Source organism: Lissotriton vulgaris, unplaced genomic scaffold (genome assembly GCF_964263255.1).
Source record: "Lissotriton vulgaris unplaced genomic scaffold, aLisVul1.2 SCAFFOLD_586, whole genome shotgun sequence".
NCBI classification, from domain to species: domain Eukaryota; kingdom Metazoa; phylum Chordata; class Amphibia; order Caudata; family Salamandridae; genus Lissotriton; species Lissotriton vulgaris.
In genome coordinates, this window is record NW_028250360.1 from 923,379 (window position 1) to 945,966 (window position 22,588).

Genomic DNA, 22,588 nt, shown 5'->3' on the forward strand with positions numbered 1-22,588 from the left:
AGCTTGTTTCCTTCCCAGTATAAGAATTGGCTTGGTAGTTTGGTCTGCCCTGTTCCCATGATGCACTGAACCAGGGCAGACTAATTTGCATATAGCCAAGTTCTGAGCTGGGATGGTGCAGTGAGCTAAAAAAACTGTGATGGATCAAGCCCTGATCTTTGGACTGGGTAAGAGTGGTCTGCTTAATTCAGACACTCTGTTCATCACCACCCCCTTTTCTGAATCATTTTTGTCCACCATAAGCGTGGAAGGGTATACTCAGATGTGAGTCCCTTGCTCATTGCACCATCAGGATTCAAGCAAGCCGGGCCGAAGACGGCTGAAATGCCAGAAACCGGTCCCCGGTAGCTTGTTTCCTTCCCAGTATAAGAATTGGCTTGGTAGTTTGGTCTGCCCTGTTCCCATGATGCACTGGACCAGGGTCAGGCTAATTTGCATATAGCCAAGTTCTGAGCTGGGATGGTGCAGTGAGCAAAAAAAACGGTGATGGATCAAGCCCTGATCTTTGGACTCGGTAAGAGTGGTCTGCTTAATTCAGACACTCTGTTCATCACCACCCCCTTTTCTGAATCATCAGTTTGACCAGCATTTTGCACAGTTCACTACGCAGTTTGCGTAGCTCGCGTAGTGCAAAGTGCACTTCGCGTAGCTACGCGTAGCCCTGCTAAGCAAACTACGCCCAGGGTTAGTTTTGTGCCAAGATTGGTATTGGAAATCTCCAGTTGGTGCACTCGATAAACATTCACTCCATACCCCTCCACTCATTGGAAGATTCCTAGAGTGTGAATAACACACCTGAACGAAAAACCACTATCACATGACATCAATGGTGATATAGTGCATGTTAGACGACTCCCTTGGTTGGGCAGCAGGGTTATGGACACAGATGGTGATCTGGTAGTTATTAATTTTCGAGATCCCCGAGCAGCAACCTATATTTTGAATTGGCCGCAGGGTGGAGGTGGTAATTCCATTATACCACGCCCCCTGACTTATTTTTATCCTAGGTCCCTGGTCTTTCCCCGTAACCACATTGGTGTTCAGATTCCCAACCAGATTGTTCCTCCTTTATTGTCCCTTTATTCCGGGTTCACATTAGAACCTCGACAATATCATCCAGTCGCTGACCCTTTTGGGTGGAATAAGGTACCATCTAGGTCTTCTAGAAACTCGAATAGGAGGATGGAACATCTGAGACCTTTTACACCCTTGGAAACAGCAAATAGGTATGATATCTTCTCTGGGCTAGATGATTGTGATTGAAGATCACTGAATGACCAACAATTAGTTGTCCATATCAATCCAACAGTGGTCACCGTGGGTGGATGTAAAACGGGACAGAAACTATTACAACCACTGCTGGAGAGTATAGGTGCTATCTATTCCAACCCTCTAGTATCTTTTACATATAACAAAGTTCGTGATTCACTTTCGACGCCCATCCCTGTCGAAGAGTCATTGACCCAAGACCTGATACCATCTAGGTTAAACCAAAGGGAAGAAGTTATAGAAACTCGAGGTGTTTTGAAATCAGGGCAGTTGACTGGTAACCCAGTTTCTTCTGTGGCAGGGACTATATTGGGGGCTTGCAACAATGTGGCCATGAATCCAGGGTCACCTCCTGTAAGGGCAAAACCAGTATCAGGAGGGATAAGATCAACCACAATAGAAAATATAACTTTAATATCATGGAATATAGCTAGTTTGGCTAAAAACCTCTCTGATCCTGATTGGGCCAAATACATAGACTCTTGTGATTTTTGTTTGCTCCAAGAGACTTGGTCCCTTGAAATGCCACATAGGATGGGTTACAGGACTTATAACATTGCAGCAATTCCATCAGTCAGGGGGAGATCATCGGGGGGGCTTACAATCTGGATCAGTGTCTCCCTGGAGGTAAAAATTACGCAACTAACCACAGACTCTGCTGATATACTGGGTCTTTTAGTTAAGTTGAATGACGGAAAGTGTATTGTATTGTGTAATGTCTATAACCGCCCTTGTGGGTTAGCAAAGGAGTCTGAAATTTTCGACAAATTGGATAAACTTTTTACTGAAATTGTAGAGGCACCTACTGGTATAATTGTATGTGGTGATTTTAATTGTAACTTCGAACCGATTATAGGTTTTGGTGATGTTTTTTCAGAGGAGGATAGAGCCAATAATATTCCCCCGTTGTACCACTCTAGCTACTCAGATTATGAGACTGGTGGCAGTACATGGCCTGAGGGCTTGTAATGGTCGTTTCCCATCTGATTCTCCGAAAGCACCAACTTTTGTCAAGAACAATTATCAAAGTCGGATTGATTACATTTTGGTTTCTTTTGACATCTGGAATTTTTTATTAGATTTTGAAATTGACCATAAATATGAAAGTGACCATCGACCACTGCGTTTGTCAATGGATAATAGCCTAGTCCCTAGCTCTAGGTTTTCTGTGACGCAAAATACTATGGATAATCCAATCAATACTGGCCCTTTAGTAAGTAATAATAGGAGATCACTTAAATGGGCTAGTTTACTAAGTAACAAGGAGGCATTATCCAGTATCTATTCACTTTTTGCGGATACTTTTGATAAACACTTAGCCCAACCAGTAGAGGGTGAGGTTTGTATTAACCTACATTATGATTTTTTTAGTGCCTTGGTACCAATTGTGACGAAAATGTCGCACAAAAAAAGGTTGAATAAAACCAGTTCCTTTGGTACCAATCAATGGTATAATAAAGAATGTCGTTATTGTAAGACTAAACTCCTAGAGGCAATAAAGAGTAACTCAATACATGCTATTAGGACCCTAAGACAAAAATGTAGGAGAGTGCAGCGAACGGCAAGAACTGCATGGGACGAGGAATGTTGGGAGAAGATGCTTTTAGCTGTTAAACTTAAGGATAATGTGGGTTTCTGGCAACTTGTTGCTAATGAGAATACAGGAGGAAGATCTCCGGATGACGTGTTTATTAATGAGCAAATTTCGGTTGATCACTTCACCCACCTGTATAAAGCCCCTGATAGTGGTAATGCAGAGGTTGTAAATAGCCCGTGGCTGGAATCATCAACTAATTTTGTAGAGTTTAGTCTCAAGGAAACCGAGTTAGCAATAATTGCTGTGAAAAATGGGAAAGCCCAAGGTTTAGATAAAATACCAGGGGACTTATACAAACATGAGACCAGTATTTGGGCGGCATATATAAATAAGCTTTTTAATATAATAGTTGCCGGTGGGAAATTACCACACAGTTGGCGGGGAGCAGAAATTATATTAGTTTTTAAAAAGGGGGATCGACACGATCCTTCTAACTACCGTTCCATTTGTCTTTTAGACATTTTGCAAAAAATCTTTTCTAGGCATCTTTTAAATCGAATGGAAACATGGATTGATGAGAATGAGATTCTTACCAAGGTTCAAGCAGGCTTTAGACGTAATATAAGTACGATAGATCAGGTCTTTAGGTTTTGTTGCATTTGTTGGAAATATGTCTCTTTGTTAAAAGGGCATATTTATGTAGCGTTTGTTGATCTTAGGGCAGCTTTTGATTTAGTTTTGCGGGATCGTTTATGGGATTGTTTATATGCAATGGGATTACCCACATGTATACTCCAGCAGATAGTAAGATTACATGATAATAATTTTGCTAGAGTGCGCTGGGGCCCAAAAGGGGAACTAACAGAACCCATACCTATTAGACGTGGGGTCCGTCAAGGATGTGTGTTGGCCCCTACACTCTTTTCTTTATTTGTCAACGACATCCCAGAAATTTTAGATAGGTGTGGTAACGACTCCCCAAAACTAAATGGTGTGAGGGTCCCATCCCTTTTATTTGCGGACGATACTATCCTGATCTCGCAAACGCCCATGGGCCTCCAAACCCTTTTGAACACTTTTAAAAAATATTGTGATTCAAAAGGTCTTGAAATAAATGCGAATAAAACCAAATGTATGTCTATAAAACCACATAAAACCTTTAAGGGGGCAATTCTTCCTAAATAACCAAAGGCTTGATCTGGTCACAAATTTTTCGTACTTGGGTGTTACCCTAGATTCAAAAACCTCATGGAGTACACAAATTGAAAAGAGCAAAACCATATATAATCAGAGCTCTTTACCAATTTTAAAGCGCCATGGGGCCAGTTTAAGCAAATCCATCTCACAAGCACTAGAAGTTTACAAATTTAAGGCCCAATCTGGTGCTTTGTATGGAGCAGAAATCTGGGGCATAAAAGCAGGTAACATCTTTACGAATTGTGAAAACAATTTTTTTAGAAGGTTATTGAAGATGCCCAGACGTACACCCCTTGTACCTTTGTTTTTGGATTTAAATATGAAGAGAACGGATCATATCGCATTACTTAGGCCACTGTTGTTTTGGGTCAGAATCTGGAGTACTCCAGAACTCAAAGATTATAGACAAGTTATTATAGAAGTCAAGAGTCTGGATGATTATAACACAATCTCATGGCTTAAACATGTTAATAATTGGTTGCATCGAATAGGCCTTGCCCATTACTGGGATGACCCAGCACGTTTGACGCAAAGATGTAAGACTGAGGTTAAGAATCGATTTTGGTTTTATATAATACACAATTACCAAAATAATCCTCCATGTGGGTTCATTACACGCAGTTTTCTTGATTTTAAGGATGTTCCACTGTTTGAGGAATTTTTAAACGAGATACAACTAGCCCTAGCAAAAAGCCTGTACCTAAAATTTAGATATGGTATACTAAAAACAAAAGTAGTACTAGCAAAATGGGATAAGATCCCAGGGCAATCAAAAAGTACAAACTGTACATGTTGTGATTTAAATCTAAGAGAAGATGATATCCACATATTGTTCTTTTGTACTGCCTATGAACATGCTAGGAAAAAATGGATCAAACCCCTGTGTAATGCCTTAGGCACTCGCGCATACCAGGAAGCATATAGGATTGTTAAAACTGACACTAGACGCCTTATAGTGTTTTGTGTTAGCAGATTCCTTTTGAATGTTGGGTATACACGGAAAAACATGGCCCTAGATCTATAGATAGTATACATGTGTATATTAGATGCAGGCTAGGTTGTTTTAAGATGTGCTAGAGATGAAAACTGTAAATACACTTGATTTTATTTATATGCCTTTTTAACGGGGATGATTTCTTAAGTTTTATTTGTCTGGAATGTACAGTTTCTGCTTCCAATTGATTGTGTATTCATTATGTATAATGTATTGTGTTAAAATGTATCTTTTGTGGCTAAAAAAAGCCGAAATAAAGATTAAATGAAATGAAGTGAAATGAAATTCATTAGTCATAGCAACCATTGTTTACAGCAATTACAAAAAAAGGAGGTGCTGTATCAAGGGGATTTTATGAGAAGGTGGCATTTTTTCCGAATGCAAATGTAAGTCTTCTTCCCGAATTCACAATTTTGTCACTGCATGCTCTCGTAGGTTCATCTGCTGTTTATCCTTTTCACTGACGTATCAGAGGAAGACTTAAAGAATGATTGGAAATAATAACATGATGCCGGAAGAAGCCTGTCTTGTAATACTTGGAGGTTATCAATTTACATAAATACACCCTTTTTGTTGCCACAATCTTTTATGTTATTTGCCTCTCTTCTGAGGCTCAACCAGACCAAATAACACATTTTGGATACATTTACAGCTACATTCTTGGTTGCAAGTTTTTAGAATGGATAAAAGTTGATCAAATTAAATTGTACATAGTCAAAAGGTTAACTGGTGTGTTGCACAATGAGGACTGGAAACCCCACAGCACCCCGTTTGTTAATTTTGGTTTCCAACACTGTATTTTTATAGATTATCTACGTGTATAATATATTCAGGTGATATTTATTTTAATCTCTTACAGCTATAATGTTGCTTTCTGGCCAGTCTGGTCATACCTCACTCCCTTTTTGCTGTTCACACAATTTATGGGCCTAGTGATGTTTGTAGCACTACTCGGATAAGATATTTAAGGTAAGGTTAATTTCAATTTATTGTATTTTAAGTTGTTTTTACAGTTTATTTCCACATTCGGCGAAACTAATAGCGGATTTTTTAGTGGAATGAGGTTTAAACAAATACATATGGTGCGAGACACGCTCTCGCTCTGGTAGCAATCATCCACAATTGCGAGTGATGAGACAGCGGTGAAAGAGATTAGGAACCAGATGATCACTGCGACCCAAGAGAATACTTTGTTTCAAGAGATCAGAGACTGGTTCTGAAGTTTTTACACCAGCATTTGAGGACATTAGGAATAACCTGGAAAGGCTTATAATTCACAAGGGACCCCCTTTGGTAAATAAGTACCACCATTTGAAGGAAACTACTGGTACCCCTCAACTGCAGCCTTGCAAGTGACACACCTTGTGCTGGCTCTGGTGAGCCCAATTGGGCCTACTTTGGCTGTTAACCCGCTACCCTAGTCCTGATGAAGACCTGCATTGACCCACCAACTATGCAGATCCAGGATTGAAACATCGACAATACATTAATTGGACCATCAAGAACATTCTGTGGAGAGACTCATTCATTAAGTCCACAGAATTACTTGATATATTGTGCATTTCTGGCCAACTCATTCTCACCCTCTTCTCCCCCAATCACTTTTGTATATATTACACCTTCACAATATCAGCGAGCACTAAAAAGTCGCCTCTTTCATATATTATATGCCACTATGCGCCTTTAACAGCCGAAAAAACATTGAAATATGGTATTTATAAATGATGTCATTTATATATAAAAAAGTATTTTGCAATACCATAGACAGTTTGGTTTCGGATTACTGTTGACTAATTTGTCTACTTTTGAATAAATGTTTAAATACCCCTAATGATGGAAAGAAATATCACGCACCCGACAGAACCAATAGTATACTATTTCATTACTGCCCAGGTTCTGAGAGATACTGGGTCACCCCATTGCAACTTAAGGTAGCACAAGAGCGGTCAACAAATGCATGCAAAATACCATAACTTCTCCCTTTCCACAAAACAAAAGTGAAGTAACAAAAATGCAACAGAGGAAAATCCCCTAGAAAAAGTTACAACTTAGAACTATTTTGAAACAAAGCAATAAAAGGAAAATTATAATTTTCTTAAGACAAAACATACTCATTCAATTTGACAGGCAATCTTCTTTGACGGGTACCTAAATCAACAGGTGAATCAGATGCAAGCCTAGTCATATCATGAGAAGCAGTATTATGCAATACCGTATGTGCACCTAGACACTGTCCACCAGTAGACTTCACAGAATCCTCTAGAGAGACAAACGAAGAAATAACAGATGATGAATCACGTAACCAGTTAGTCCAGTCGCATTGTTCCACCTGCTGTTTGAATATTTTAAGTAAAGAAGAAACTTGTGAGTCAGAAAGCCGCACAAGTGATCTCTTGTTCCACCATCCCCTAGAACCAAGTAGTGCTGAACCTCTGCTCACGTCTGTGACTTGCACTGGAGAGGAAAATTTATACAACCCCTTTGAAACTCTTTTAGGATTTTTAATGAGAACCCAATCATTGAGTTTCCAATCAGAATTGTTGAAAATGTTTCCTTGATCATGTATAGATTTCATGTAAACTTGTTTTTCCAAAACTCGAGATGCAAGATTTTTATCAACAAGTGTACCCTTGACATGTTTATCTTTTAACCAATTGGGACACAAAATAGTGTGAACATTCCTTCCTCTCAAAATAGAAAAGGGTGAAAGACCAGTGGTACAATGTGGCGAAATGTTATAGGACCATCATTTGTCCTCAAGGAAATCATGAACATCTTTGCCTGAGGCAAGGACTGCTTGAATGGCATCCTAGGCTAATCTGTTTGCCCTTTCAACCAAACCATGAAATGAAAGGCAACCTTGAAATGACAAACATCCTTCTCTGCTAAATGAAAGGCAACCTTGAAATGACAAACATCCTTCTCTGCTAAAAATGCAGAAAACTTCTGAGAAATGAAATGTGTACCATTGTCGGTAACCATAATGGATGGTGTAGCCTCTAAAACATTTTATAGCATTGGTAGAGCTGGGTGAATCACAAAACATATGATAAATCCATTTGGAAGGATAATCAACCAACAGAATTAGAAACTTTGAATCATGGGATAAAATATCATAAGGACCTGAAAAATCTACTCCAACCTTGTCCCAAGGTTTATTTGGAAATGGAACAGGATGCAAAGGTGTGTTCATGACTTTCCATTTTTTGTCTGATAATAGGCATTCTGAACATAAATCAGTGTGAAACTTGATCTGGGATTCTAAAGATGGCCACCAATAATACAATTTAATGAGTTTCGAGGTTTTAGAAATAACTAAGTGTCCATGATGTGCACATTTACTGATATCTTCTCTTAGACTGGATGGGGGGACATTAGAATCATGTTTCATAACCATGTCATTAACCAAGGAAAGTTCAGAAGCAACCATGGAAAACCGCTTTTAGCTTATTCCAAAGTTTCCTGCTTTCAGGCCACCCTTTCAAACCTGTCCCAGGCCTCTGCCATGGCAGGGCCTGCGCGCACAGTTTACTGCTGCTGTGACGTGGCACATAAAGTGGTTGCCACGTCTGTGACTCCACTTTTACATATCAGTCACCCCTAAGGTAGGCCCTAGCACCCTGCCTATGGGCAAGGGTGCGGTGTAGGTAAAAGGTAGGACATGTGCCTTATCTCTGTGGCATGTCTTGGTAGTGACAAATAGCCTATTTGGTTTTTCACTGCTGTGCGGCTGCCCTCTCATTGGAATGAATTGGGGATTCCCTGATATGTGTTTCAGTGGTAGCTCCTGATATGAGATGGGTGGCGTGATCAAGTGTGGTATGTTTGAAATAGTGGTGATAAGTGCTGCGTAATGGTGTTCGCAGATTTATTATCACAATTTTAGAAATGCCACTTTTAGAAGAGGGCTTCTGTGTGCTATGTGTGTTTGTGCCGTCCTGTCGTGTATTGCCTATCTGGCTCGTGATAACAGGGGCTGGGGAGGTGCAGTGGCTCCAGAGGGCCTGGGTGAGTCAGGGCTAGGCTGAATAAGCCAGATCTTCACTTGGAGTAGTGAGAGGAGTAGCACCTGACCCTGAATAGGACTGTGCTTGCCTTCCACAGTGCTGGATCCGCCCCCTGTGGTGTGTCTGTGGCCAGAGCCTACATTAACAAGGGGTAGTGCTGTGCACAACTGCTGGGTGCCAGGAGGAACCGCCATGAAGCACTCCCCCCTCCAAACCCCCCCCCCCAACCTCTGCTGGAGGGCCCTGTGAGCTGGCCTGCCTGGGCCTAGCTTTGCCCCTTGTGACTTTGTGGCTCAGGCCGTGGCGAGCACTTGATCCGTTCCCCTGCAGTACTCAGCAGATTTAGCACTACGGGAGCGCTGGATTCATTGGAGGTGCCTCCCCCTTTGCTTGAGGGAAATTCTATCTTTGTTTGCCCAATCCTGGGGGCATCGCACCTCTTGAATTCGCAAAGAGAGCGGTAAACTTGCCGGAGAGTTCTGGGCTGGGCCCCCACCCGACCGAGGAGAAATCATGAAGTGCAGCCGTTCGCCAGGAACTGAGTGCCGCAGAGAAGCCAGACGCTGCTTAGAAACCTGTGGGAGACGGCAGCCTGCGAGAAAGGAAGGTGCAGGAGAGGCTAGAAGCCAGGCAGAGTAAAGCTTGGTTGTGGGCGGGGCTCTGCAGCAAGGTAGAGCCGGCGCTTCACCGGCTCTTTGACCCACGAGCTCCAAAGGAGAAGAACCGGAGCCTCACAGGCTCCATTCTGTGACTTCCCGCCTCACGCCACCTGGTAGAGGGAGAGGTGGGTCACCAGTGATATCCGGTCACAGCGAGGAGACCAGAATAGCCTAGAAAGAAGGTCCTGGGCCGCAGTCACCAGGTCAGTGGGACCCGATAGAAGCTTCCCACGAAGTGTGAGGGAGGGTTGCCGGACGTTGGGCCTGATTGCTCTGAGCCGCTGGTCTCTTTTGGTTTGCTCCGCATCGGGGGAGCTTAAGAGCGTTGTCCGCAGCTACGCCGTCAGAGCACGTGCAGCTGCCCTGTTGAGTGACACATGTCTTTGGGTGAGCCCTGGACCAGCATGTTATGTACAGTGCTTGGGGGCCCTAAGTGTGAGGTTTAGTACCATTGCCCTATGTCTAGGTGGGACCTCATGTGATTAGATGATGTGTTAGTACATTGGCAGTGGGGATTACAAATATGTGCACACTACTAGGGTGCACTGGTGCACTGGTGATTCTGATGCAAATGCATAATGTGCTTATGCTGTTGTGGCAATGTAACCGCGTGAACGCACCGGCTGTGATCAGAACCTGTGCAATTATGTTGCCAACCGGACTGACCCTGGGGCAGCCGATGGATTTGAATTAATGCCAATGGTACGGCTATACTCTCCCGCAATTGCTTACGTGCGGACTAGGTACTAAAACCACGTGTTGGTTGCCTCCTAATCCCCTCCAATCCCGTCCTGAGGAAGACTTGCAGGCAAAGGTTTAACCATCCTATTGGCCACAAGTCTAGTCAAAACGTCAACCAACATATACCCATGTACCTGGACCCACCCAGCCCTTACCTGTTATTTGCCACAGATGATTACAATCTGTGATTGTAAAAATGTATGTAAATTGACCATGTAAAATAGTGTTGGGTCAGGACACTAATATTGATACATTTGATCAATCCCACATTGAACCTTTATATATTTCTATTTTCTTCACTCTGGGAATATTTCCCCACTCACCCACTTTCAAGCACTCCTTCTTTTGCACGTTCCCCTTTGGAGCAATCTTTACAAACATCCAATGAAAAAGCTCTATCAATGAAAATAAATTCATTTCGTTTCATACAAAGTTCATTTGCTGCACATCCACTTTTTTCATTGTAAGGAACTCCTATGTTGTAGTATTGTTTTTCATGAGGAGCATGAATTCACTTTAGCTCTAAACTAAGAATCTGTAAATTAATTTTGCAATTAAGATTGATTGGTTTGAAGACCTTTATTCTTCTATATTGAACTTTACCCAGGTCCACAAACTTGTATCGGGTGGGCCCTTACCTTTAATGGTTGTGGCAATGTATGCACCATATGAGCAAGTACGGTTCATGCCTAGGAGGTGCTCATGATATGTGTACTGCAAGTGTTTACTTTGGTGCACTGTTGCTGATACTTTTGCCTATGCTAAGTGCAATCCTGACAGTATTTACTGGTGACGCTAAATGTTTGAGAGTGGCCCGATGGGCCCTGTGGTGTATATAATCTGGTGGCACAGTGTATTTATGTCATTACGTTCTAATGTGTTTTTATGAATTATACAAAGGCTACTTGTTATATAACCTTGTGTGGAGTTTCTTTTGTGGTGTACCCAGTGTGTCGCTGCTGTGTGAGTGTGTTGCGCAAACGCATTACACATTGCCTATGAGATAAGCCTGACTGCTCTGCCAAGCTACCAAGGGGTGAGCAGGGCTTATCTTCAGTGTGTAACTCCCTTGCCCTGACTAGAGTGGTGGTTTCTGCCTGGCTTAGGCGCATGCCCAAGCCAATTAGAAATCCCATTTCTAACAGTATGAAGCCACCCCAGCTCTCTAATGTTCTTTTTCATGTGCAAACTTTGCTGCAAATATAAAGCTGCTCTCCATTAAAATTTGTTCCAACCAGTTGTTTTTCAGTGCTCTTAGAGGAGTATCACTGAAGAAGAGATCAGACTGTCTTGAATGCCAATACCATCACACTTGCGGTCCTCATTGGGTCCCCACAGTGCCAGTCCTTGAGGTTTGAAACCTGCACACGCCTTCAAGCCTGCTTCCAGGTCGTGGCATTTTGCTTTTAACACTAGTTGAGGACCAGGAGAGACCTTCCTTTTATGTCTGGAAGCTGCAACGAGTCAGTGCTGGTTCATGTGCCATATCTGGGATTGGCACCCAAGGGTAGAGTCTTTCCTAAACTCAGGTCAAGGATGTATCTAACAAGCACTCTTTTTCACCCTGCTGTGGGCCAGGTCTTCTGGATGCATTCTTGAATGTTAAACCAAAGGTTTATGAAAGGGATCAGCCTACTATCCTCTTTTTCTGAGGCCCTCAGCCCTTGGGTGCAAACCCATACCTATTTGAACTTGGCAGGACAACAATACAGCTGCCCTCTGCATGTAAATGTAAATGGTCAGGAATTTATCTAGCGCACATCACCAACCGGTTTCTAAGTGCTTGCTTAGGGAACCCGTCCTGGTATTCCCCTGTGAGATAACCCCGGCAGGGTATCCGCAAGGTGAAAGCCAGGCATCCCGCCGCGAGGGGCCGTTGTGGAGATTAAGCAAGCTATTGCCCAGAGTCGCAGAGTGTGAACCCGTGAATCGAGTAGGCACCGGAGCGAGAATTGTCGAGTCCATGGACATTTTAGGACTCAAGACCCCGCTGAGCCGGGAATTGAACCCTGGTCCCGGGCTGACCTCTGCTTCCAGGTCTGCCTCCTCTAATCAGTGAGCCACACTTTTCTGCATGGTAGGCAGGACAACAATACAGCTGCCCTCTGCATGGTAGTCCGGAAATAGTACAGTCAACATGCCTAATGTGCGCCACTCTCACCCCAATGCCATTATTCACCCACCACTGGAGGACATAGCAAGAGTCACAAATACATTTACAGATAAGGCTATGAACTCACAGTCCCTCAAAGAGTCACCAAATAAGGCCTATCTGAAAGAGACATGTTAGTAATAGATTCCTAACCTTAAAATATCCCCAGGCGTCAGACTATATCAGAAAGTTTTTTGTCAGCAGTACCCCTGCGGGTCGGTAGGTGGCATAGTGCGGCTCTGTGTCTGTCACTGGCATCAAAAGCGCTGAGATGACATCACAGAGACTACTTAGGCGCCACTCATACGCGCTGATGTCAGTTCTTTCTTTTTCCACGCCAGCAAGTGCAGATCCGGTTAAAGCACGTACCCTAGTCACTTTTTTACTAACTTTTTTGAGACTTTTGTCTCTTCTTCTTTTGAGTATTTGACTCAAGAATTTCTTGCCGCCATGGACCACCTGTTCAGGCCTAGGGCTGCCACCGGCGTGCCTTCGGGTCCCGTGATCCCTTTTAAGGGCCCTTGCATGCCTCCGGCCCCGTCGTCGGCTCCGGCCGCGGTGGCGCAAAGTCCTCCACTGGCAGCTCCGGCCCCGGCGCCTCAGGTTCCTCCGCCGGTGGCTCCGGCCCCGGTTCCCCCTGCGGCTCTTTTCCTGGCACCGCCTTGGGTTCCGTTTGTTCCACAACTGCCCTTGCCTGAATTCCCGGGCAATTTTGCTCCTTCTTGGGACCCTAATTGGGACATGGAGCCGGATCGGCAACGGGCACGCCGTTGGAGCACTTGTTTTCCCCTGTGCCTCCACCGCCGCTCCCGCCTGTACCACGGTCTGTGGGTGAGGGGGATGACTGGGAGGGGTCAGAAGACCCTCTTGCATGGCAGTGCGAGTCTGAAAATGAGTGGGTGGAAGACTCGGAAGATGCAGGCGACTTTGACCTCTCCTCTGAGCCTCGATTTATGTCTCCTCCTGCCATCATGGAGGAGGGCGCCACATATAGCATGGTGCTCCGTAGAGCAGCTGAGGCCCTTGACCTTGATCAGCCTACTGTCACTCACATGACCAACCTCCTTACTGAGGTTCTTCGGCCGGCGGCAAGTTCTATGGAACCTCTGCTCCTGTTTAATGATGCTTTGACAGATGTTTTGATAGGCACCTGGTCTAGGCCAGCCACGGGCGTTACTGTATATACGAACGTGGCCAGGCGTCGTTGCCCGGCCTTTCTGACAAATCATCACACTCCGGAGAGCTTGGTCATTGTAGCCTCCACTTCTCAGAGTGCATTCCCTACTGCCCCGCCGAATAAGGAATCAAAAAAGCTGGAGCAGTTTGGCAAGAGGCGGTTTTCCTCTGTCAGCTTGGGGCTGCGGTCAGGCAGCACCACATGCCTTTATAGCCGCTACTCTCACGCTGTGTGGACACAGTGGCGCAGACACTGCCCCAATGTCCAGAAGAGGTTTGGGCTGTACTTCCCCAGGCAGTGGCAGGGGGAAAGGATGCAGCAAAGTTTGCCATTCAGTGTGGCTTGGACACCGTGGATTCCTTAGGGAGAGCGATCCCCACAACAGTGGCCCTACGTCGCCATGCCTGGCTGCGGTCCACTGGGTTTTCGGGGGATGTCCAGAGTTCTCTCATGGACATGCCTTTTGATGGTACTCGCCTGTTTGGCGACAAGGCAGCTGGAGCATTTCAAGTACTCTCGGGCTACGGCCAAGTCCTTGCGTCTCTCCACCACACGCCCGGCCACGTCTACCTTTCGTTCCTTTCGTGGCCCCTGCCACATTCAGTCAGAAGCCTGCGCAGAATCAACATCAGCGTGGCTGTGGGCGTGGAGACCACCATGGCGGAATAGTCAGTCCACCCCCGCTCCCGCAGCATCCGCCTCAAAGCCTTCCTAGTCCGAGCTTTGGGGTGCACCCCATGACAGTGGGCAGCAGGATTCAACATCACCTTCCACACTGGCATTCTGTCACTTCCGACAGGTGGGTGTTGCAACTCGTCCGGAGGGGTTACTCCATCCCCTTCGAGTCTTTCCCCCCAGCCACCACCTCATTCCACCGCATGTTGGGGGTCACTTCGCACTTCTCCAAACAGGAATTCATGGCCCTCTTGGCCAAGGGGGCCATTGAGCGCGCTCCTGGACCGGAAGTAGGACGTGGTTGTTATGCCCACTACTTTCTGGTCCCCAAGAAGGATAAAGGGGGCTTGCACCCCATCTTGGACCTCAGGAACGTCAATCGCTTCCTCCAGAAGGAGAAGTTCAAGATGTTCACTCTGGCTCAGGTCTTCGCTGCCCTCGAGACTGGATGGTAGCGTTGGACTTGTAGGACACGTATTTTCACATCCGTGTCCTGCCAGCCCACCGACGTTACCGGCAGTCCACAGTAGGCCAAGAGCATTTTCAGTTTGCCGTGCTCCCCTTCGGCCTTACCAGTGCCCCTCAGGTGTTCACCTGTGCCAGTCAGGGGTGTCAGTCTTCCCCTACCTCGATGACTGGTTGTTGAAGGCGGGCTCGCCCCAAGCAGTTGACACCCACCTTCAGACTACGGCCGACCTCCTACATTTGCTGGGGTTCTCTATCAATGTGCCCAAGTCGCACCTGAGTCCTTCTCAGAAGCTCCCCTTCATCAGAGCAGTTCTGGATTCGACGCGGTTTCTGGTTTATCCTCCCGAGCAGTGAGTCCGGGATATTCAGGCTATGATTCCGATCTTTCAGCCTCTATCCGGGGTTTCAGTCAGGATAACCCTCCGCTACTGGGCCTGATGGCCTCCTGCATCCTGCTAGCGCAACATGCCAGATGGCATATGCAGGCTCTGCAGTTTGACTTGACGTTCCAGTGGGCACAACATCAGGGCAACCTGTCCGATCATGTCCAGATCTCTGAGGGCACTGCAAAACAATTGCAGTGGTTGCTTACGAATCGCGATTCGGTTAATGGCAGATCCCTCTCCCTTCCCCAACCGGAGCACACAGTGGTGACGGATGCGTCCCTCCTGGGATGAGGAGGCCACTTGGGAGAGGCGGAGATCAGAGGCCTCTTGTCTCCAGTGGAGTCCAGGCTCCATATCAACCTTTTGGAGCTTTGGGCGATCCAACTTGCACTGAAGGCATTCCTTCCCTCTGTCCGGGGAAGTGTAGTGCAGGTGTTCCCGGACAACACCACCGCCATGTGGTATGGCAACAAACAGGGCGGGGTGGGGTCCTGGACCCTATGTCAGGAGGCTCTGCACGTCTGGACATAGCTGAAACATCAAGGCCTTACCTTGGTGGTTCAATACCTGGCAGGTTCTCTGAACGCCAGGGCGGATGAACTCAGCCGCCGGTGCTTGATGTATCGCGAATGGCATCTGAACTCGGACATAGCACAAGGTCTCTTTCAGCAGTGGGGAGAGCCTTGGTTAGATCTATTCACCACCGAAGAGAGTGGAGATTGAAGTTGCGGTCTGTTGTACGCCTTTCCGCCTATACCACTTCTGCCCAGAGTGCTGAAAAAGATTTGGCACGACCAGGTAGAAGTCATTCTTGTGGCTCCGGATTGGGCACAAAGATACTGGTATCCCGAGCTACTTAACATGGTGATCGATCCTCCGATCCGACTGCCTCCCTGGGAGGATCTTCTGTTGCAGCAGCAGGCACGGTCCTCCACCCAAACCTGTCCAGCCTCCACCTCCATTCGTGGAGATTTAGCAGCGACAGTTGAGACCTTTCGACCTTCCTCCTGAAGTCTGTGATGCCATTCTGGCAGCCAGGCGTACCTCCACTAAAACGGTATATGCCTGTATGTGGAACAAATTTGTGGCATGGTGCACAGCAAAGGCTGTGGATCCTCTTTCTGCCCCTCTTGCTGAGGTCCTTCTGTTCCATCTCTCTTTGGCCCAGCAGGGCTCTTCTCTGGGCACTATCAAAGGGTTATCTTTCAGCCATCTCCGCCTTTCAGATCAGCCTTCTCTTTTTAAGTCCCCAGTTGTTAATCGCTTCCTCAAAGGCATTACGCACCCGTTTCCTCCTGTGCCTTTCATAATGCCTCAATGGGACTTGAATCTTGTCTTGACCTATCTAATGTGCGCTCCCTTTGAGCCCCTTCATAACTGTGCTTTACGTCTTCTCACTCTCAAGACGGCTTTCCTGGTTTCTATCACCTCTGCCAGAAGAATGAGTGAGCTCCAACCTCTTTCTTCTAAACCTCCTTTCTTTCTGTTCATCTGGACAAGGTGGTTTTAAGGACCCGTCCTTCTTTCTTGCCAAAGGTTGTCACGCCCTTCCACATCGGGTAGACCATCACTTTGCCCACCTTCTTTCCACCTCCGCATCCCTCAAAAGAGGAGGAGAGGCTCCACCACCTGGACCCAAAAAGTGCGCTTTCATTCTATCTGAAGCGTACACAACGGTTCCGGGTGGATGACCTGCTCTTTGTTGGCTATGTGGACTCCAAAAAAAGTTGGACCGTGCACAAACGCACCATCTCTCGGTGGGTCATTCTTTGCATTAAAGCATGTTACTCGTTGGCTAAGAAGTAGCCTACTGTGGGGCTGCGTGCCCATTCTACCAGGGCAACAGCAGCCACTACTGCCTAGGGACGCAGCGTTCCCTTGCAGGACATTTGTCAGGCAGCTTCGTGGGCCTCGCTGCACACGTTTACCAAGCATTACTGCCTTGACAGTCCAGTCCGGAGAGACGGCTTCTTGGGCCGTTCTGTTCTCAGTGACTTTCTGGTGTAATTTTGTCTAAGTACTCTCTGTGACATCATCCCGGCGCTTACGACGCCAGCGACGGACGCGGAGCCGCACAACGTCACCTACTGATGCGCAGGGGTACAGCTGCCTAAAAAATCTCCGGATCCAGTCTGGCACCTGGGGATATTCTAAGGTAAGGAATATATCACTAACTAATGTCTCTTACAGATATATTATTACACAAGTAGTAACTTGTGTAACTAGGTGACCGCAGGAGAGCAGCATCTGAAAGCGGAGGACCATTAAGATGAATGTCTTAAGCATTCAGTTTTTCCTGCTGAACATGGAGGAGATCCCCCTGAAGGAGATTTTCTCTAGAGGATCAACCCGAACATCCAAAGCAGACTGACATTCCTTGGTGATGTCATTGGATCTCACACAAGTAGGCAGATTTTGGCAGGCATCTCCTTTGGGCAATGTCATAGTATTTCATGTCTGTACTGAAGGGGTGATCCAAACTTCCATTGTTTTCAATAATATGTAGATCATGCAACTAATGAAACTTATGTTGTTGATTCTCAGTTCTTCTCATACAATTCTACATGTCTGTCAAGAGGTGAAAAGAAGTACAGAGCAGTCAAATTGTATCATTGTTTGGGTAATGCACTATTGTCAGCAAGGAAGTATTTCAAACTGGGATTTGAATGTACCTCCTTTGCAGACTAATTTGAATAACATTCAAATTATTCAACAGAGGGAGCATTAGGGGTATTACTCTGATAGCATCCTTCTTAATCCATATCACCTTTTTAGGTCTCGTACCTGGCGACAAAGCCTGTCGCCAGCGAGACCTATTGTCGCTGACTTGCCTCTAAAGGGAGACAAGAGATGGGCACGCGCAGGACGGACTGGAACTGTGAACGCGCGCGTGAACACGCACGTTCAGTCATGTGCCATGCACATCTCCTGTCTCCCTTCCGTCCTCAGGACTTTCACTTTCCATTCACCCCGCACCAAATGGCCACAAAGTTGTATAATTAAAATTAACGTTGCCCCCGATGGAGTGGCCCGCAACGGCGGGACCGCTCAGGATGTGCACTCGCTAGTGCCAGCATGCAGCCCCACTCACCAGGCTGCTGTGCAGAGACTCTTCTTGGTGGCCTGCTCGGGGTTCCAAGGCAACACCGTGCAGGGGCTCCCACAGCATACGAGAGCCCTGCAGAAACACGCCCCGCCACTCCACTTCACCTGGGCCCCCTCCTGGGACACGGGACTTCTCAGAACTTCCACTGCTACCGCGGGGCTCTCCCTCACTCATGGGAGCCCCGCATGAACGAGCCACACCAGCCTCTTCCGGCTGTGTCACAGACCCCGCCCATGTCATGGGCAAGGATGCCTGACTTCTTGATTTTGCCCCCCGGGCTGCAACAGTGATATTTTGCTGCTCCTCTCGGCCGTATCTCCCAGTATGACACAGCCCTCTTTTGCCCACTCTTCCCTACCCTCACCTCTCCCTCCTCCTCAGGCCGCTTTCCCTCTTTCCCTCCACGGACCCTGATGACGCTCCCACCCTCTATCTCCCCGCCACACAACACACACCCCGCCGCATAGCTCTCCTGGCAAAAATACCCAGAGCCATTGTGCCCATGCAGATACCCCATGCTCGCCGCCTCACCTCAGCGCGCCCACAGGACCCCTGCTACCTATCTGTTCACTCCGGGACCGTGTGCGCCCGCGGTTCTCTCCCTGCTCGTGTGTTAAGGGCAGTGGCACATGCTGCCCCACGACCCTCTGACTTCACACACTATTCTGAGTGATCCTGCAGAGAGCAAATGCCACCCGCATATATATGGAGTCATTATACCCCCACGCGATGCTGTTTGTCTGTTACATCAACCAAGGTACTCTTGGCCACTCACAGCCCCACGCTCTTACCCCTTACTGACAACCCTTTGCCCCTGCCCCACGCACCCCGACAGCCACTAGATCCTTCACCCCTTTCGCCAGCCCCGCATTTCAGCGTGCACACATGCCAGCCCCCCGCCCTTTGCTCTCGCAGCAAGCCTCCTAGTGCTCATTATCTACCCCTGTCCCTCCAGCCAGGCAGCACAGGGGCAGGCGGCCGGGCTGTCTCTGCTGTGCCCGGTGCTGTTCGCCTCAATTAAGGCGGCTGGCGGCAGCAGGTTCTTTTCTTGTCACATGTCCTAATTGTTCCTGTGTGGTTTTTTTATGGAACTGTTCGGTCCATCACTATCTCGCTGTGCCCCCGCGCTGTATTCATTTAGCTGCAGCAGAATGCCAGGTCAGGTGGGGCCAAAGATCTCTATCATTCCCAGCCACAACCCCCAGGCGCGGGCCACGGCACAAAGCCGGTGCTGTCAAGAGCTGTAGAAGCTCCGGGGCCGTGCTGACCGCTTCCAAGCGTGTTGCCGAGCAGTAGGCTTCCAGGCACTGCTGACCAGTAATGAAGAATGAACGTTCGGGTGAGACTGATCAGCTCTACTGAAAGAACATTCATGCCAGGCTTGACCATCCATTCAGAATGAACTTCTAGGCGCTGCTAATCAGTCATTTCGAATAAATTTTTAGGTGCGTCTGACCAGTTGTACTAAAAGAGCTACCCCTGTCCAGATCATCAGCCATTGCCATTGTGGCTTTAGGTACTGCTGACAACCACAGTGAGTGAGTTACTGGGGGCTGCTTGTTAAGAAGAATAAGCTGTTTGTAAGCACTTGCTATCCAAGATCTTTTCGTTCAGTTTCATAATGAGGAGTCTTTCTTCCTACACTCCAAAGGTCAAGTCCTCTTCACATGTTATCCAATTAAATCAGTTGCATAACTTATTCAGTAATCCACAAAAGAGTGCGGCAGGGAACCTTTCTTCACATTTTAGATGTGTGAAGGATGCTAGTTTATACTTGCAACTGAAAAGCCTAAACAGCTCTTGGTCACCAACTGTAATATAATATTTGATCTCTCTGAGAACTATAGCAAGATGGATCATATAGTGTATGCAAACCTGTTCCTTCTTAGGAAGTAAACAACTATCCTTAAGACCAAGAGTCACACTCATCTAGGGCTCAAGTATAAATGGCTGCCTTTTTGGTAACCTTTCTCTTAAGTGCAAAATGCAGCTCTGTATGGACTTGTGTATTGTGTTGAACTCAGATGTGGGGCAAGCCTTGCTTAAAAAAGCAGTGCAACTGACTCAGCCTCGAGCCACATGTACCTTAGGACAATGCTCACTACTGCATAGCCTTAGAAAGACAGGTTTAGATGTCAGAGCTTTACAAAACTCCTTAAATTAATTAATACTGGAGTGTTGTTTGTGTTAGTGCCTACAGGAAATCTATTTTTACACTTACGTTCTTTCTACGACCCCTCCAGTGGTTACCAGAATGTCTATGTAAAACAGTTCACTGAGTTGAGATAATGATCAGAATTATTTGAGGTTGCCCTGTTGGACCTCATGCACACAGGGATAGCACATTTTCAGTCGGTCTGGAAAGCAAATGTACAATGCAGAAAGGCAATACACAAAAATTGACGCTCAATACTAGTGACTGTTTGTGTTGCAAGCTCGTTAAGGAAAATGTAAACACAGTAGCAGTCACATTGCTATTGATATTTTAAAAAAAGAATACCAAATGTGCGAATAATGCAAAAAATATTGAAAACAGTGCAAAAATTTGCACCATCCCTATCCAGGTGCCAAAAAAGAGCAAACTATAGAAGGGGGCGGGGGCAGAATGTATTTGAAATGTCCTAAATTAGTGATTTCTACCTAATTTAAAGTTGTTGGTGCTTGTGAGCTGCATAAAATGAGCATAGAAGAGAAGGGAAGAGCTTTTATAGGCAAAGAGTCTCTTGAATATAGCAGTGTACAGAGGACATCCTTACAAGGTATAGATTTATGTAGAACGTGTTGCTAGATCTCACTCAGGAGCCACATCCAACACTCAAAATGACACAAAGACAGCAGATGTACTGCCACGTGTGACTACTTGACTGCATCTGATTGCCTCATGAACATATCAAGCTGTTGTGACAGTGGCAGGTGGTGTCCCAGAGAGTGCGATATCACTGGTTCACATTAAAGCTACACCTGCTTCCCTGCCTGTCCAAATGCTTCACAAGGTGTGCAGGAAGCACTGCTCAATCTGACTGTAGCAGTAGATTTCACACAGTGTGAAATGCCCACCATCAGCCACACAACACACAGACAAGAGCAGAAAGGGACAACACACATTTAATGTGCTGATCCTTTGTGATTTAAGTTACATCATAACTGGCATAGGTATTTGGGCAGCACATATGTTACCTACATGATTAGGTACAGTGCCATTCACCATTCAGTACACAATGGCGAGCATGGGGAGGGGTGGCTTCAAGAATACATTGGCGGAAGTTTTAGCACAACATCTGTACCATGTACCACTCATAAGAGACAGTGCCTTTGGGATTCCTTACTGGATCCTTACACTTTATCTGAATGTGAGCTCTGCAAAGGAGCACAGGGGCAACACTGCTGGCAGGCGGACAAGAAACAAGGTGGAGTAGAGTTATGGTATTCTGAAAGGTATGTTCAAGTGCCTCCACAAATCAGCTTTTGCATTAAAAAATGACTGCTGCAAGACTTGTACCATGCATACCACTGCACAGGGAAATTTAGTCTAAGTTGTAGGAAATGGGTTGGGAAAAGACTATTACGAGGTGGCACTTGTGCATAATGGTGATGGAACCATGTAGATTTTAGGCCTGTTAACAACAGTGTAATGACACAGACAGAGTTATGTGTTGACTTGGTTATAACATTCCTAGATCAGTAAGAATAAATATAAAGATAGTCCAAATGGATATCTATATCGGAGGTCATGAGATGAAAATTGCATGTGCCAAGTGATTAATGGAGATTGCCAACGTTGGCATATTAATATGCTCATTTTTCCAAACTCTCTACTGCATAATACATCGACATTCCGTGGATTATCCACATTCCTTACTGTGGTCCCAGGTGATTGGGCTGAAGGGAGGCCAGCTGACAATCCTTAAATGCTTACTACTGGTACTAGTGGGAGAAGGGTTGTGTATGCTGTCAGTGATGACAGAGTGATCTTATGGTGTGGTATTGGGTTCTCCAGGCCTACATATTCCTTCAAACCCGCTACACCATATAACAGACTTTGGCACGGAAACTGAAAAATGCAAAAGACAAGTTTATTAAGACCCCATGGGGTGGTGGTACATTCCTACAGCACCCTTCGGTAATGCAAGAAGTATCACACCGAACATTGGTGCGAGACATCTTTTATACAGTTTACAGCAATAAAAGAGTAGGCGGAACACATTTGCTCAATTTTAGGT

The 22,588-nt window shown here is 46.1% G+C and overlaps 1 protein-coding gene across 1 annotated transcript in view; it reads left to right on the forward strand.

The window, feature by feature from the left end:
• The window catches only part of LOC147663283 (transmembrane protein 128-like), a 163,983-nt gene that overhangs the window by 134,412 nt on the left and 6,983 nt on the right, over positions 1 to 22,588 (forward strand). The window contains exon 4 of the mRNA XM_086950563.1: positions 5,857 to 5,966. Within this exon, the coding sequence (XP_086806689.1) occupies positions 5,857 to 5,956 (100 nt within the window). The 3' untranslated portion in view covers positions 5,957 to 5,966. The remainder of the gene's footprint in view (positions 1 to 5,856; positions 5,967 to 22,588) is intronic.